Source organism: Ochotona princeps, chromosome 7 (assembly GCF_030435755.1).
Source record: "Ochotona princeps isolate mOchPri1 chromosome 7, mOchPri1.hap1, whole genome shotgun sequence".
NCBI classification, from domain to species: domain Eukaryota; kingdom Metazoa; phylum Chordata; class Mammalia; order Lagomorpha; family Ochotonidae; genus Ochotona; species Ochotona princeps.
This window is the reverse complement of record NC_080838.1, coordinates 66,852,663-66,870,308: the sequence shown is the minus strand read 5'-3', so window position 1 is coordinate 66,870,308 and position 17,646 is coordinate 66,852,663. Positions and strand designations below refer to the sequence as shown.

Sequence of the window (17,646 nt, the reverse complement as noted above, 5' to 3'; positions counted from 1 at the left end):
TATTAACCTAGACATCGAGAAGCTTGGACAAGGTTTGAGTGGGAGCCCCATTACTCAGTTGTCTGAGTGCCTCCAGTGATGTTGACAGAACAAACAGCGAGTTCATGGTCACAGAGGAGCCGTCGTCATGCTGGAGTTTGCCCTCGTGTCCTAGGCCTTATACCACAACTCTCTTACCCTCTGAAAGTAGTTTTCCTGCCAAGAATTTCTTTTTCTAAGGCAGAAAAAATAGCTGTATTGTCTCAAGACCAGTAAACATAATAAAACACACAATTATTTCATTCCACAGGCATTAACACAAATGAATATCTTATAGTGTTTGAATACTTGTAAATCTAGCATTATTTGAAGTTTTACTATAACAACATTCAAGAGTATTTTATTTCAAAATAGTTTACAGGACAGGGTATCTTTTATTAAATTTTCACATAAAAAGCAAAAAGTACATGGGTCACTAATTATAAACAACACCACAATCAATCAGGCATCATCCCTCCATAAAGAATAGGCAAGCAATATGTCATTTTAGTAGCATTTTTTCCTGGTCTTTTACTTTTTGTATCCTCTTTTCTTGATTTCTGATCATTGAAGACATTGCTGAAAATATTGATAAAACAAAGTTAGAACAGTAAATTTACACAGGCTTTAGATTCTACACTGTGTTCCTTAAAAGACTGGCATGGTAGTAAGATAGGAGAGAGAAATTCTGGACTCCAGAAAGTCCTAACAACCGTAGGGGAGCATTGCTGCTTGGAACAGAAAGGAGAGTTCTACTCTCCTGGCTGTTTTAAATGAATGGTATGGAATACATACTAATTGTAAGTAATCCAAGCACTTCAGAGGGGGTCAAAGAGATGCAGATCAGCCTGTGTCTACCCCCAGTCTGCTGCTGTCCTCGCCCCCTCGTAGGGCATCCCTGAAAACAGTGTGGTGAATATCAGGGTACTTCAGAAAAGCCCACGGAAGATGGAATGAAAGATATTTTGTTCTGGGGCAAGCAATCTGTGAAGTTCATGCACACAAAGTGTTCAGAAAGCTATGGAAGGGGCGGACATACATCTGGCCCAGGGACTCAGACCCTGCTTGGGATTACCTGCATCCCCAGATGGAGTGCCTTGACTGGAGTCCCAATTCCAGTTTCCCACTCAGCTAGATGAGTCCCTACAATGGGAATACTCGAATTGAGTTCCAGGCTTCTGGCTTCATCCCAGCTGTGCTCTGGCTACTGAGGGCATTTGTGGAGTGAACCAGCAGATGGAAGATCTCTCCTTGTCTCTTCTCCACTCATCTCTGTCTCTCTTACTTTCAGATAAGTAAACTTGAAAATTTTTAAATGTGCACTATGAAAAACTGCACAGTTTTCACTATTTGTTCATATCTTGTAGTTCCATTTCTAGGAATTTTGTGACGTTCCCCTCTATCTGCACACACATGTATTCCTGTTTTTATACGAAAGGAGATATGCACATCTTGCAGTTTTCACTGAACAGTATCCCAACATGCTTCCAGTTCAGCTCATGTTTTGTTATGACTGCATAGCACTTCATTATACAGAGGTAACAAAATGGCTTCCTTACTTTTCTTTATACAGAATGTTGGATGGGTCAATACTTGTGACACAGACTTCTGTGCATTGGTGCAATCATTTCTTGCAGAACAAATGGCTAATCTTGGTCAAAGGTATATGCACTTCAAATTTAGATAAATGCTTCCATAATTCTCTCCAAAAATACTTTTTTTCAATTAGCAATAATCACACCTCAACCAAACCTAATTAGCTACAATACTGCCATTGTGCAAAGCTCCAAAAATATGTTTCATAATTTCCAAGGGATATTGTATACAATAAATGTCTTTTCAAATAAAACAACACATCTTCCACTAAACAAAATAAAAAACTTATAATAAATGCAAGACATTTTTTCTTGTTGCTTATACATACATAGGAGTCCTAATTACTCAAGGGATCTGGAATGTTCTTTTAAGGACGATCTGATATACCCTCGGTATAGTAAGACATATAAGGACTCTGGAGTCAGCAACTACTAAGATGGCATCTCAGCTCCACGGCAAATTCCTGTAGGGGCTGGTCTCATGGCATAGCAGGTTGGGCTGTGGCCTGTGACACCAACTCCATTCTAACAGCCTGAGCAAGCAGCAGAAGATGGCCCACGTGTTTGGGACCCCGTTCTCCATGTGGGGGAAGTGAATCACTGGACTGAAGATCTCTCAAGAAGTGGATTTAAGATCTTTTTCTCTCTTTCTGTAACTCTGCAACTGTCTGCTTCTCAAATAAGTACATAAATCTTAGAAAACAAACTAGAAAAAAAAACCCACAATAAATTGCCTGGAACTATTGTAAAAAAAAAAAAAAAGAAAAAGAAAAAAAAAGAAAGAAAGAAAAAGAAACTCACTGTGTGACCCAGCAGTAAGCAACTGACTCTGCTCTCGTGTTTTGTTTCCTTGTTTTCAAATGATACCCATCCCCAGTGTTGGGATCACATCAAGAAACTGTTAAGGGCAGCACTAGCTCATAGCTGGAACTGCCCAATAAATGCTAACAGCAATTGGAAGTATGTTTAAATTTCACAGATTTGTTCTTGGAAAAATTCTCTATCTTCCTTGATATAGCACTTGCATTTTCTAGGGATGGAAACACGGAATAACAGGTACACTCCAACATGAATCTCTCTCCTGAATTCACGAAGTTGTATCACAAAAGCAGATACCAAGGGTGACCCCACTGGCTCATGTTCTCTGGTCCTCCTCTGTGGTGGCTCTCATTCAAACAGCGCTTGTATTTTTAGAAGTGGTTTATCTTTTTATCTGGCATTTCACTGTGTGGCCAAGTTATTTACAGCACTATGCTAATTTAAACTCTAGGTAAACTAGATACCACTGTTGTTTTCTGGCTGCGGATGGAGATCGCACCCTGGTTACCAGGGGAAACATAAAAAGGCTTGTCCACAGAATTAATGGGGACAAACAAGAGTATGTGGGAAGCCTCAGGTGCAAAGCCCCTTGCAACAAATGTCCTGCTAGCAGCAGGGCAGCAAGACTGTCACTCGTACTAGTGAAGGGGAGAGCAGGACTATGGTGATCCACTCCAGGTCACATGATTAATCCAGGGCTTAGTCATGGTTAGGACCCTCATATTTTCATTAAAGGTTCTAAATTGCTAATGCCATGGGTCCATGGAGAGGGGGCTGAATTTGAAAACAAGAGAAAATTCTTATGAATAAGGAAAACCTCTCCAGAAATGTGCACCATACCTTGGTTCTTGAGCTGTAAGTCTTCTACCAGGGTCTGCAAGCTTTCCAGTCTGTTCTGAAGCTTCCTGCATGTTTTTCCTGTTGTTTCTAATGGCGGAGACTGTGAATCTGTTAGAAAATTGCTTAGATGTGATATTAAAAGTGAATTAAATATTCATTTCTAGAAGTCTTCCAATTACAAATTAAACATTTCCCCTTTGTAATAAAGGAATAAACAAATATTTATTTATTTATTTCTATTTGGAAGGCAGATTTACAAAGAGAAGGAAAGACAGAGAAAGACAGAGAAAGATCTTCCATCCTCTGGTTTACTTTCCAAGAGGCCCCAATGGCCAGAGCTGAGCCAATCCATAGCCAGGAGACAGGAGCTTCTTTCAGGTCTCCCACGTGGATGCAGTGTCCCAAGGCTTTGGGCCATCCTTGACTGCTTTCCCAGGCCGTAAGCATAGAACTGGATGGGAAATGGAGCAGCCAGGACACAAACTGGTATCCACATGGGATTCCAGTTCTTACAAGACAAGGATTGAGCCACTGAGCCATCAAACCAGGGTCCAATAAAGGAAAATTTAAAGAACTATTTTAAAAACAAAACAGGTTCTTACCTAAATGTTGCGATAGTAGGGCTTGTTTCTTGTTTCAAACTTATTTTATTTACTACTATGCAAATACAACATATTAAATCCTACCAGTGAGAATACTTCAAGCATATGTAGCGGCTTGTTGTACTAAATACAGCAATTCCATTAACTTAAGGCTTGGGGGAGCAAGACCTAGTTGGGACCGTGGCTCCAATTCAGGATGTATGTAAGGCCAATGCCCACGTTAGCTGCTGCCATCCAAGTGGGGATGTGGAAGGCTATGGATGCCGACAGGGCCGAGAGGCGTCTACAGCAGGTGCGGTGGCCACAATGGCAGCAGTAGAACTGAACAGGACCTCAAGCCTATAAGCTGTTCTCTTCTAGGTGTGCTCAGTTCCCTTCTGACAGCACCTGATGGACAATCTGCAGATTTTAATTTTGATCTTGTTCCCTCACTAGCTGTATAACCTTTACAATATTTTCCTAGCAAGAAAACATTACACCTAGAAATGCATAAAGGAGAGACTTTGAAAAAACTAAGGCTGATTCAACAGTGATATAATCCTTACCCTGTAGTATTCCTGATAAAAGAGAATGGTGCTGGATGGCTGCTGTGGCACAGCAAGTTAAGCTGCTGCTCAGGATGCCCAGATCCTGCTTCAGAGCACCCACTTTGGGTCCAGCTCTCCTGCATTTCAGATCCAGGTTCCTGATCACGCACCTGGGAGGAATGGATGGCAGCCTAGTGCTGAGCATCCTGCAGCTGCGTGGGAGACCTGGATGGAGTTGTTTGTTTCTGGTTTTGGCTTGGCCCAAAGCTGGCTGCTGTGTCCATATGAGGAGAGACCCAGTAGATGGGAGATTGTGTGTGTGCGTGTGTGTCTGTGTGTGTGTGTGTGTGTCTGTCTTTATTACACGGTTTTTTAAATAAATCACTATACCTTTAAAAATGAAGAGAATGACGCCATGAAGAAACATGGCGGTCCTGGTCAGGGTCACACTAAGATGAGAATCATTCCAAACACAATTCAGCAACCTCCTCATTATCAGGCCTTTATTCTATATCAGAACATTTTTATCATTGTCTTACTAAGTAAAAAATTAACTTAAAATCTAAAGAATAAGACTATTTTGACAACTTTGTGTTATAGACCCTTGAACTTACAGAGACTTGAAGAGCCAAGATTTTAAAGAAGAGCTGCTGATACCATTTCAAAGACCCAATTTCTTACAATAGAAGAGAGGAGGAGAATTTCATTATTCATGGCAGAGAAAAAGAAAATATTTATAGACAATGTACATTTACTAAAGCTTGTGTGTGTTTAATAGTTATGTGATTTAAATAAGATCATTGAAATTAGACCATTATAATGAGAGCTTGCATAATATTAATATTAGTAATATTAACATTAATATTAGTTCTGGCTGTTAAAAAGAATTTGCAAGTCCCAATAGTAAGAAAACAATCAGTCACATTGTTGGATCAGGTCAGCCTTACCTTTAACAGAATCAGGGGAATGAATGGCTTTGGTGGGTCTGAATTGGGGCGTGGAGCTCACTGACTCTTCTGCTGAGCTCGTTAGCAGTGAGTGTACCGGGGACTTCTTTGGAGAAGAATTGAATGAACGGGAAGCTGAATTTTTCACAGATGGACTTACTAAAAGTTTGCAAAAACAAATGCAAAAAGAATGATTTTTAAATACTAAGTATTAATTTTATTATAATTACATATTATTATAACTTTTATTTATCAAATATCAATACAAGTAATTCAAGTAAACATTAAATTACTTTAAAATTTGGCACCTGTGCTGTGGCATAGCAAGTTGATTAGGTGCCTATGATGCCAGCCTCCCATGTGGGTACTGGTTTATGTCCTAGGTGATTCACTTTTTTAAAAAAACTACTTCTTTATTGAAAAGGCAGATTTACAAAGAAAAGGAGAGACAGAAAGTAGTATTTATCCTCTGGTTCACTCCCCAAATGACCACAATGACCAGAGCTGAACCAACCCAAAGCCAGGAGCCAGGAGCTTCTTCTGGGTCTCCCACATGGGTGTAGGGTTCCAAGGATTTGGGCCATCCTCTACTGTTTTTCCAGGACACAAGCAGGGAGCTGGAAGGAAGTGGAGTGTCCAGGACATGAACTGGCACCTATATGAAATCCCAGTGCATGCAAAGCAAGGATTTAGCCACTGAGCCATCATTTTGGACCCTAGATGATCAACTTTGAATTCAGTTCCTTGCTAATGGCCAGGGAAAAGCAGGCCATTAGCCTGCCATTAGCCATCTGAGCCCTGCCACTCACGTGGGAGACCCAGATGAAGCTCCTAGCTTTAGCTTGGCTTGGCCCAGGCCATTACAGCGATCTGGAGGGAGGGTCTCTCTTTTTCTCTGTCTCTCCTCTGTCACTCTGACATTCAAATAAAAAAGTGAGCTTAAAATAGTATACCAAACCTCTGAAAAAGTCACACACTCATGAAAAAAACATTCCCAATGATGTAGCAAAAGGAATGGAGTATTCTGGCAAATACCTAATGCCTATGTTAGAACAAAGGCCACACAACGAAAAGACCTGCGCCTTAAGACTAAGTGACCAGGGTGGGTCTCAGGACGGGGCGTCTCATGCCCAGATCCCAACTCCAGCCACCATGAGCACGTGGTGAGCTGTCCCTGGGCCTGCCTGGGCTCTGGGGACTGCTCCCTTTGGGGTGAGTACACTGACTGAGGTGGGAGGTCTCTGGGGCTGGGCTAGGCAGGCCTGGAGCCTGGGGCCAGGGCCCATCTGCCGCTCTCATTGAGTGATGGATGGGATTGGGGAGGGGCGTGACCTTGGGCCTGGGGGTTTAAATCTGCAGCAGCCTCCCAGCTGCTGGTGGGCCTCAGGACAAGGTGTCTCATGCCCAGATCCCAGACGCCAGCCACCACGTGCAGGTGGTGAGCTGTCCCCAGGTGGCCAGTGTGCCATTTGGCGTCAGGCTCTGTCTGCTGGCCACCTGGCCAGGGAGCTCTGGGGTTTTGGTTCTTTGAATTGCTGCTTGTAGCTCCAGGTTGAACCCACAGTGCTTCTGGGATGTGAATCAATCCTAAAGATTCCCAATGGCAGTAACTCTTCCTCTGAAGAACCTGTAATTACTTAACAATGCTGAGCACCTAACACCAGTTCATGCAAAGCTAAGGCTCGGGGCTTGTCCAGCAGGATATCCTATTACCTGACATGATGATGGATCAGCAGAAGGGTCACATTAGGTAGGGCCATGATATTAACTAGCATTCAAGAACCATATCTTGGGCCCGGTGGCGTGGCCTAGCGGCTAAAGTCCTCGCCTTGAAAGCCCCGGATCCCATATGGGAGCCGGTTCTAATCCCGGCAGCTCCACTTCCCATCCAGCTCCCTGCTTGTGGCCTGGGAAAGCAGTTGAGGACGGCCCAATGCATTGGGACACTGCACCCGCGTGGGAGACCCGGAGGAGGTTCCAGGTTCCCGGCTTCAGACTGGCGCGCATCGGCCCGTTGTGGCTCACTTGGGGAGTGAATCATCGGACGGAAGATCTTCCTCTCTGTCTCTCCTCCTCTGTGTATATCTGGCTGTAATAAAATGAATAAATCTTTAAAAAAAAAAAAAAAAGAACCATATCTGGGGGTAGTTTCTGTGTGGGATGTGTGGGCCAAACCCTGTGGAAATTCAGCCCCACTGGTTAGCTTAAGAGCTTGGGTGGTTATGGACTAAGCTAGGTGTGACCAGGAGCCTGCCATCAATCACAGGTAAAGGAACCCACAACAGTCTGGACTGGTCAAGACAGCAGCACCCGAATGTGCATCCTGAATAGGATGTGGGGTGGGCTGGGCTGCAACATTCACTAGCTCCTACAAGGCCAAATGGAAGGCCAGACTGCGCTGGGCACTGGCCTAAAACCGAATGGCATGTATGAGAACTGGGTCTGGGACGGTGTCAAGTGGAGGAACTTGGGGAACTCTCCTGGCGAGTCATAGCTCCCGCTGGTGAACATGTGGTCCAGACCTGGGGGTCTGACAAGCTGGGCAAAGTAGTTCCAACAGCTGGCTAATGTGTGAATTGGTAATGAAACGGGATGTATTGGGCAGGACTGAGCAAACTTTAGCCTACAAGCAAAACTAGAAACCAGCATGGAGCACAGGTCATGCCAAGCTAGGCTCTTGCACCTACTGGTCTGTGTGAGTCAGGGATGCTAAGCCACAGTGTCTAAGGTAGAGGCCAGGACAGGTGAGGGGCTGAGCCAAGCTGAGTCAGAGCAAGCACTGGCATGTGCGTGATCTATGGCTGGAAACAGGCCCAGTTGAGGAGCTAAGGGGACACCCTCACTGGGTTGAGGTTCCCACCAAGGGGCATGTGGGCTGGAATGGGGGCTGTGTTCTGATCAGGAAACAGTTGTAGTCTCCCTTGGCACAAGTGTGGACTGGAACTGAACGTTCCATTCTGGGCCAGATCTCAACACTGTCTGGTGTTCTGGAGGACCAGGGTAGATGTGGGATGGACTAGGCTAGGTCTCAACCCCTACTGAACCGTGTGTGAGCCATATGTGGGTATGGACGAGCCGTGACTGGGCTGAAACATCCAACAGCAAGAACCAGTTTGGGTTGAAGGCCAGTCAGGAAAAGCCACTGTTCCTGCTAGGACAGGAGGTGAACCGAGTAGTGCTGGCTCATGGACCCACTGGTATGCGTGAAATCTGGCATTGGGAGGGATTCTGATGGAGGAGCCTGGGCAACTCCTCTGGCAGGACACAGTCCCTGCAGGTAAGCACAAGAAGCATGATAGGAAACAGCCCAGAATAGGCCATGGAAAGTTTCCTACTGGCATACATTTGGCATGGGTTGGGGGCAGACCAGGCTGAATCAGTTCACATCATCCACTGGCAAATCTAAGCACCAGAACAGAGTGTGTATAGGGCCAGGTTCGGTTGTGACAAAAGCCAGTACACAATACGGAATGCCAGGGTGAGATTGCCTGTACCAGATGTGACTGCAGTGCCCATCCAGCACACGTGAGAACCAGGAAGAGAGGGGGCGGAGCCAGCAGGGGGAATATGGGGGTGTTCCCTTGCTGGACAGCTACTCCCACTGGAGAGTGTGAGCTGGGATGGGGCAGACCAGTCTAAGCAGGGCTACAACACCTGTGCGCCTCATGTGGACTAGATCGGGGAAAAGCGAGGCTGGGCTGATTATTCCCACTGGTGCAAACAAAATTAGAGTGGGTAAGGGTTGTTTGGGCTTAGCCGCAGCATCAGCTGGCAGAAGCCGGCACTGGGGGCTAATTCTGTCAAGTCAAACCACAGAACTACCTGGAGAATGCATAATCTGGGAGTGGGAGAGACATGGGAGGGAAATAGTGGGCTCCTCCTTCTTGGGTTACCACTCCCACAGGAGGGCACTAGGACAGGGGCTGGGGTGGCTAGACCGAGAGGCACTCAACAACATCCGTGAGGGCTGCATAGTTGAGCTGGTTAGATGGAACAAAGCTTTAATACCCATTGACACGTATGAGAGCCAAATGGGATGTGAGACAGACTGGACTAGTCTGCTACACATACTGGCAAACTAGGGTAGGGAGCAGGCCTGGTGGGGGTTATTGTGGGTCGCTCCGACTAGGCTGCAGCTCCCACTGGTTGATGTGAGGGCCGAGTATGTGCTGGGCAAAACCAGGCTGGACTGCAACACCCATTGGTTCCATGGAAGTCGGGGCTGAAAACAGAACCAACCCAGCAATTGCAACCACCAGCTGATCGGGGCAATGGACTGTGCCGGGTCCTGTACTTGCTAGTACATACAAGAATCTGGTCTGGGAAGACCTCAGACAAAGTTTCTTTGGGCATCTCGCCAATTGAACTGCTGGACTCAGAACCCTAACCAAGAAAAGACAGAAGACAGAACAAGTCAATCAACCACCTCCGCTATATGTTGGCAGTAAAGACCTGGGCAAATGGAGACTCTACGATGGACTATATCAATCAGTGGATTCTTCAAAGACCTCATCATGCTTGGAGTGGCAAGATTGGCAGCAATTCATAACTGGTGAACTATCCAAACCACTTGAGCAAGTATCTCAGAGCATGCCCTATATCCGTGACCTGGGGTGGGTGGGAAACTGGGTGGGGCTTCGCCCTTAATACCCCCCTTTACCTCAGATACATGAAGGAAACAATATGGAAATAATAGTCTTACCCACTTCCCTATAGCCCTTGAACCTTTTTACCCTAATTAACTATGTAAAGATTGTCAAAAATATAATAAAAAATAAAAAAAAAAGACTAAGTGACTGGGTACTAGGCTTGCTATGGAGCAGCCGGAGGGTTATCTGCTTCATTCCTGATCTGATCACATCACCTGGGGCTGCCGATGCCCTTGGCTGTCTACCAAATGCAGCAGGAATATTGTCTGTGGGAAGATAATCTCGTTCTAGGCTTCACATTACCAGTACAAGTTTTCATATAAAGAAGCAATAAAAATACAAGTATATGAGGCTACAAAATACCATGCAAAAAATTAAGAGAAAAAAAATTTCTTGTTGATCTAGATCCACAGAATTCTATAAAGCACAGACTATGCTATAAAACACAGATTCAAGCAGCATTGCCCCATCCCCAAATGTGTTCTTAAATAATAAAACCATCCTTGGACATATTAGTAAGAACTGAGAAAACAAAGACAGAAACAATCCTAGCATTACCAAAAGCAGGAAAAAGCCCTATTACAATTAAATGAACTACTATTAAACCAAAGGCCAACTTTTTAGTAAAAATAAATGGAAGCCGCAAACAATGGGTTGATGTATTCAAATGAAAGGAAAACACCTACTCAGGATTCTAGGCTCCACACAAATATTCTCCAAAAACAATAATGGAAGAATTTTTTCAGGAAACCAGAGACTCTATCACTAGGAGACTTAACATTAAACAAAACATCGAAGGCATAAGAAAAATCCTAGAAGGCAAAGTGTAAATGTGCTGGTTTCTCCAAATGAATATCAACTCTATGAAACAGTGCAAATAGTTCATTGTGGTGTCCACATTTGCTTTTATTTTTTAAATATATGACGACAATTTTCTGAGAGTTGCATGGATGGTGAATGGAGTTAAGTATGTGTTTGCTGGTTTGTCTTTCCAATCCAAATCTGACATAGCCTCTAATTTTTTTTTTGTCTTTCCTACTTTTAAATATCCCTTTGTGTCATTTTACCTATGGCTATGATTTCAGTTAAGCCTATTACATTTTTTTCACTTTTTAAGGCTTTTCCTTTTAATGTTTTTTCTTATCCATGTCTAATTTTTCTAATTCCATGCCAGTTTTCTTTTCAACAGAGTCCTTCTCTTCCTTGGTGACTCACGTTTACGGCGATCACCTAGTGAAGACCTGCTTAGGAATCTCATGGAGCACCCGTGCCGCCTCTCTGCTTCCTCCAGCTCACTCAGTGGACACTGTTGGCTGCGTCACTGTGGCCGGGCACGAAAAGGCCCGAACATGGGAGCCAGCTGGCGGGCCCGAGGACAGTCGGAGGCTGCTGTGGCCGAATGCAGGAGAGAGTGGTATGGAAAGAGGTTGTAGAGCTAAGGGGGCTTACAGGCTGCTGTGACTTTGGCCTTACTCTCCTGTAAATGGGGAACCGCTGCAGGATTTGAGGTGGGCCCCATTTTTGTGCGTTCACTGAAAACTCACCTGTGGAAGGGAAAGTGAAGCAACTGGAGGGGTCCTCCAGGTCTCCTGCGTGCAAAGCGACCGGTTCCCTGGAAGCGCAAGAATGGTCACACAAGTGTTACGCTTCAAACACAGCACTAAGATTTATGGTCACAAGCAACCTAACACAGGCCAACATGAAGGTTAAAATACCAAGGCAAGCCTAGCCCTGAGCCGCAGAACCCTTAAGAGGGAGAGTCAACACCGCATGGATTTGCTTGCACCCACTACCCACGCTCATTTTGCAGACTGAAAGTAATGTATAATGTCATTACTAGAAAACTGATTTTTTTCTGTAATAATAACTACAAAACTGAAGTCACTTTTCTTACAAATTCTCAGATGCAATTTTAATGACTCATTTAAGGGAGAAGAAATCCGGAACTATAACGACAACAAAAAAACACCCTGTCAGCATTTGTAGTGTCTGTTTCCACACAGTCAGGGTACGCAGTCAGTCAGCGGGAATACAGCACACGGGTTCCCTGCAGCCACGTGTCCAGGGAGGAGTATCATGGCAGCAGTTCTTGAGGTGGTTCCTTTCCAAGTGCTTGTGAGGGCAAAACTAATTCCCTATGAAACTAAAAGATCATTTACTTCCTAACACTTAGTATAGAGTAGAATTCTCCAGAGGTCATGCGAACACTTGAAGGAAAACAGACAAAACACAGATAGAAAATCTGCCAGTCATTACATAGTAAGGCAAGGTCTTCTCAATGATTCTCTTGGAAAATACAGTCCTTTCCTTAAAATTCTATCTATTTGAAAGAGAAATTGACGAAGATCTTCCATACCGGGGTCACTCCCAAAATACCCAGAGCTTGGGCCATCTCCGCTGCTTTCCCGAGTGCATTAGCAGGAAGCAAGATGGGAAGAGCAACACCCGTAACTTGAACGTGAACTCCAATATGGGATGCCAATATTACTGGCAAGATCTTAGCTCACTGAGCCACAACCTTTCCACAGTCAGATGTACTGCCCTGGGAACTGCATTGCCGAGGTGAGCAGCGCTTTCTAGGCCTGTAGAAGACCATGGCAGACTTTGGCCAGCTCCTTTCGGCCCCCTGCCTGGCCTTCTTCCCTGGCAGCTCAGTCTGGGTCCTCAGAGGCAGTTCCCAGAGCGGAGCTACACTCCTGAGCTTAGGAGCCAGATGGACGCAAATTCACATGTGAACTCTGCTGTTCACAACTGGGCGAGGGTGACCAGCTGCTCACATAAGCAGAGTCCACATTTCATACATGGAAACAGGATGCCTACTTCACGCCTTTCAGTACCTTAGGCTAATGGCGATAAGCTAAACAATCAGAACACAGTAATAACTCAAAAATATGTAGTAGGGTCAGGCAATTGGACTAGAGGTTAAGACGCCTGCATTCCATCTCAGAGTACAAGCAACCTGAAGGTGGTACCCTCACCTGTCTGTCTTGATTACCATTGTGTCCAAGCACAGCATGTGACATATTATGGGCTGTTACTGATCTTTTAATTAGTTAATGAACAACTGCAGAAGGGCCAAGGCTAGAATTTCTCACCTGCTAAGTGTTTCACTGGATTTGCTGCCTTCGGTGGAGTCCCTTAATGAATTGTTGCTTCTGTTGGCAGAGGAATGAGAGAAATTAAAGCCTATATAATGAATTTTACTTATCAGTTTAATGAAAGTGTAGAGTAAAATGACCACATCTGATTATCTAAGAGCTAGTTAGCTGCATCAAAAGCATTAACAACAAAAAATGTTTCCTCCAGGGCCCGGCGGCATGGCCTAGCAGCTAAAGTCCTCGCCTTGAACGCACTGGGATCCCATATGGACGCCGGTTCTAATCCCGGCAGCTCCACTTCCCATCCAGCTCTCCGCTTGTGGCCTGGGAAGGCAGTTGAGGACGGCCCCATGCGTTGGGACCCTGCACCCGCGTGGGAGACCCGGAAGAGGTTCCTGGTTCCCGGCTTTGGATCGGCGCAGCACCGGCTGTTGCAGCTCACTTGGGGAGTGAATCATCGGACGGAAGATCTTCCTCTCTGTCTCTCCTCCTCTCTGTATACCTGACTGTAATAAAATAAATAACTTAAAAAAAATCTTTCCTCTGAACATTATTTAATCTAATTTTTAAAAAAAAAATTTATTTGAGGAACACATACATGAAGAGAGTGAGGGAGTGACAGCAAGCCAGAGAGCCCCCATTAACTGGTTTTACCACACAAAGTCTGGGCGAAACAGTATGAAGAAAAGCTCCAAGACCAAAAGGGCTTGGGGAGTCAGGATTAATGAGGTGTGATTACAGCAAAAAACAAGTACCAGCAGACTGGTGACAGGTCAGATTCTTCACAGTCTCACTGAGGGACACGCACTGACCGCAGTGGAGTGAGCAGCTGCCAGATGTTCTAACTGTGGCTTCTGTGTCCCACAGGCACAGCACGCTAACACTAGCCTCTCTCCTCTTTGGCTAAAGTCAGTTCTTGGAAGTTGTCCTCATTTAGGTTCTTATTTGGCATTCAGACCTCATTTCTTTTTCTTTTTTTTTTTTTTTTTTTTAAAGATTTATTTTATTTTTATTACAAAGTCAGATATACTGAGAGGAAGAGAGACAGAGAGGAAGTGGAGCTGCCGGGATTAGAACCAGCAGCCATATGGGATCAAGGCAAGGACCTTAGCCACTAGGCCACGCTGCCAAGCCCATAGACCTCATTTCTTGATACTTTTTATTTCACTGAGAAAATTGAACAATTTTATTAGTGATAAAATAGGATTACTTTCAGTGAAATTTGACCAAGCTGTTGTAAGGTTACTATACCTGGTCTCTGGAACACTCTTTCTCCACAGTTTATATATATATATATATCCTTGTAAATAAGAGGGTGCTTCCAAAGGTACATAGGACAGTGGAATTAAAAGGTACATTTGCTTTGGTGAAAAGATTTTGGAAACCTGTGCACTTTTTTCACACTGGGCATCTGCAGGAACTTTTTGAAGATCCTGCCCATGTGTAAATGTAAAAAGGATCTTGCAGTTTGAGTATGGCAAAGCATCTAAACTTTCATGTGGCTAAACATCAGTAAATGAATACACAAAAGTGTACTGCTATGATACCTGGCAAATATATATATATATATATGTGTGTGTGTGTGTGTGTGTGTGTGTGTGGAAAAGATTTATTTATTTTTATTGCAAAGTCAGATTTACAGAGAGAAAGACAGAGAGGAAAATCTTCCATCTGTTGATTTACTCTCCAAGCAGCTGCAACAGCTGGAGCTGTGCCTATCTGAAGCCAGGAGCCAGGAGCTTCTTCCAGGTCTCCCACATGGATGCAGGGTCCCAAGGATTGGGCCATTCTCTACTGCCTTCCCAGGCCACAAACAGGGAGTTGGATGGGAAGTGGGGCTGCCAGTACATGAACTGGCACCCATATGGGATCCCGGACGTTCAAGGCAAGGATTTTAGCCACTAGGCTACTGTGCCAGGCCCATAAGTATATTTCCTTAGTTCATATCACTGAAATCCTTTTTAGAGTCATACCATTTAAACTAAGCAGCTTTTCTTGAATGAACTCAGTGTGCCCATTGAGTCCTACTGTAAACTGTCCAGACAGACTTTCTCAAGTATCAGGCCACATACAACCTTTTTCCTTTTTAATTGAAACAAACTGGACAGCTTATTTGAAATTAATTCCATTTCAATGCATTATAAAATGACATACTAATTTGAATAATTTTAACAGTTTTACATACAGTTTGGATAATTAACCCAGAATTTCACATTCTTCTTACCGATGGCATGCGTCAATCCTCAGGCCTGACTCAGAGACACAGTCTCGCACTCTACCACTTTCTCTGTTGAGACAATACAACTCTCAGTTACTTATATGAAGAACAATTTCCAGGTTCTGTGTTTTTTAGAATATTCTTTGCTGATATGTATTTTTCTGTAAGCAACACCATACATTTTAGGTCTACAAGCAGATTTTGCAAAGCACTAGTTCTGGAAGTCATCATTTAAAAAGTGCTTTCCTTCCATTTACCCTTACAAGCTTTCAGCTGAGTTTGGGCTTTAGGGACAAGGTCATTTGTAGGATCACAGCAAGTTAATGTAAGCTCTCTAAAAGTAGGGACAAAATATATCCATGTTTGATATCACCCAGTGTAGCTTACATCATCATTTGTGGCAGGAGGGATGGAAATTTCATCAGAAAAGCCATGGAAATCCTGTGGGAGCCAGGGACGCCAATTTTCACTTCCAGCTTAGCCTTCTGGCTTTATGCAAGAAGACAAGTCATTCTGCACCTAAATTTACTCATAGTAAATTAGGGTAATAATACTTCCCTAGTTTTTAAGTTCTAAGACAGTTGTAGCAAGAATAAAAGTGCTCTGACAAATGAAAATGTCTTTGATGAAGTGAGCAATGGGACAGTTCTGGCAATGTGTTACTCCAATAACTCAACCTGATATTACATAACTGGGCTGGCACTAGTATTTTACTATTATTATTCATAACAGTTGGATAAATCCTGCTCATATTTTGGTACCTCTTGTTAATCTATGCTAATTGAAAATCTTAAGGAACTGAGGACTGACTGTATATAGTATTGTAACAGTTAGTTCTGCTTTTAGATATTTGTCAAATAATCAGAAAAGGAATATTATAACACTGGGCTACTATAATATTAAACTAAACATATACACATACATGTAATTTATATACATACACACATACTTGATATAAATATCTATATATGAAATATATACATATATAAATGCCATATAAAAATGGTAACACAAAATCTAAAAGTGCTCGAAGAGAACATGAGAATATGCGACTATGTACATGGCAGGGAGGGCTCACACTTTTTTGGATCTTTTTATTAATCTGCTGTACCGCTGGCATGCTAAAGCCCTAGACAGCTAAAGCCCTTTTCAGTGTTGCTGGAATATCCAGCTGTTCTCATGGATTCCAGCTGTAGTTCCATCACTAACCCATGTGCTGCACCAAAGTCAATCTCTTGACATTCTGTGTTTTGTCATTTGTAAATGAACCCCACCTGCCTTGTCTCAAATGGTTCTTGTGACATTCAAGTAAACTTATGAATGTGAATCAGTTGGGAATTATAAATTACTTTATATTAATGCAACTTTGGGCACCAACTTGTACTGACTACCTTCTGAAGAGAGTGACTATTTTCTCTTGGTGGCAAGTTGTTTTATTTTTGCTTAACGGCCCCGCTTCCATATGGTTTTCCCTGGTGAGTAAAACGTGGACACTCAGTGGCAAGCCACTCCCGAGAGGGGCCTTCCCTCTGAGGGCCACAGTCTTACACAGCCATGCCCAGAGGGCCTAGGGATGGCGTCGGCGTTCCCGCATCGTCCTCGGTCTTGTTCAGGGGCACGGCCGGCTCCTCATTGATCACACTGCGCAGCTCCTGGAGAAGCTGCTTCAGGTCCCTTGTCGGGTCTTCCTTCAGTGCACTGGCTTTCAGAGAGTGCTGAGTGAAAAAACATATAAAACAAAGACATTGTGGGGGGTTTGTGCTATTTTTTGCTAGAAAATTAATGCAACTGGAAAATAGAAATGATGTGGCATCAATAGAGTACCACAGAGGCATTCCACATTTCCCGATTTTTGTATCCCTGGAGTCCGTTGGATACAAAATGCTGAGAAAACATAATCTCAGGGCATTCCAAAAAGCAAAACTTGAATTTTCTGTATGTTCAGCACCATGCTGAATCTCTGGGGCAAAGTGGAGGCACACCCAGCTGTGGCCTCTGCCACCTCACAGGTGCTCCCAGCCGGCACGGAGCACATCTCACTTGGCTCTTGTTCAGATGTCGTGTAGTTAGGCCTCCAGTGCTTGCATCTGAACTGTACAAATATAGACCTTCTTGTTATCATTATTCCTTAATACAGTGTAACAACTATTTGTATAACATTTACATTGTGGTAGGTATTTAAAGTAATAAAGAAATGACTTAAAGTATATTGGAAGATGGGCATAGGCTATCTATATAAGGGAGTTGAGCATCCATGGATTTTGCTATCTGGAGAGAATCTTGGGACAAATACCCTGAGAATACAGATGTACAAGTGTATATGTAATTTATAT

General features: G+C 43.8%; 1 protein-coding gene across 8 annotated transcripts in view; it reads right to left on the bottom strand.

Annotated features, from left to right (window-relative positions):
* Positions 1–400: 400 nt before the first annotated feature.
* The window catches only part of CCDC158 (coiled-coil domain containing 158), a 70,308-nt gene continuing 53,062 nt past the window's right edge, over positions 401–17,646 (bottom strand). For 2 of the 8 annotated variants that reach the window (XM_058667191.1, XM_058667190.1), the window contains exons 18-25: positions 16,862–17,028; positions 16,705–16,785; positions 15,320–15,382; positions 13,093–13,152; positions 11,542–11,609; positions 5,349–5,507; positions 3,273–3,380; positions 401–597 (exon numbers count right to left, since the gene is read on the bottom strand). In XM_058667191.1, the coding sequence (XP_058523174.1) occupies positions 521–597; positions 3,273–3,380; positions 5,349–5,507; positions 11,542–11,609; positions 13,093–13,152; positions 15,320–15,382; positions 16,705–16,785; positions 16,862–17,028 (783 nt within the window). In that variant the 3' untranslated portion in view covers positions 401–520. Of the gene's footprint in view, positions 598–3,272; positions 3,395–3,923; positions 4,274–5,348; positions 5,508–11,541; positions 11,610–13,092; positions 13,153–15,319; positions 15,383–16,701; positions 16,786–16,861; positions 17,029–17,646 lie in introns of those variants that run through there. The other 6 variants (XM_058667189.1, XM_058667193.1, XM_058667195.1 and 3 more) reach the window with 6 other exon arrangements.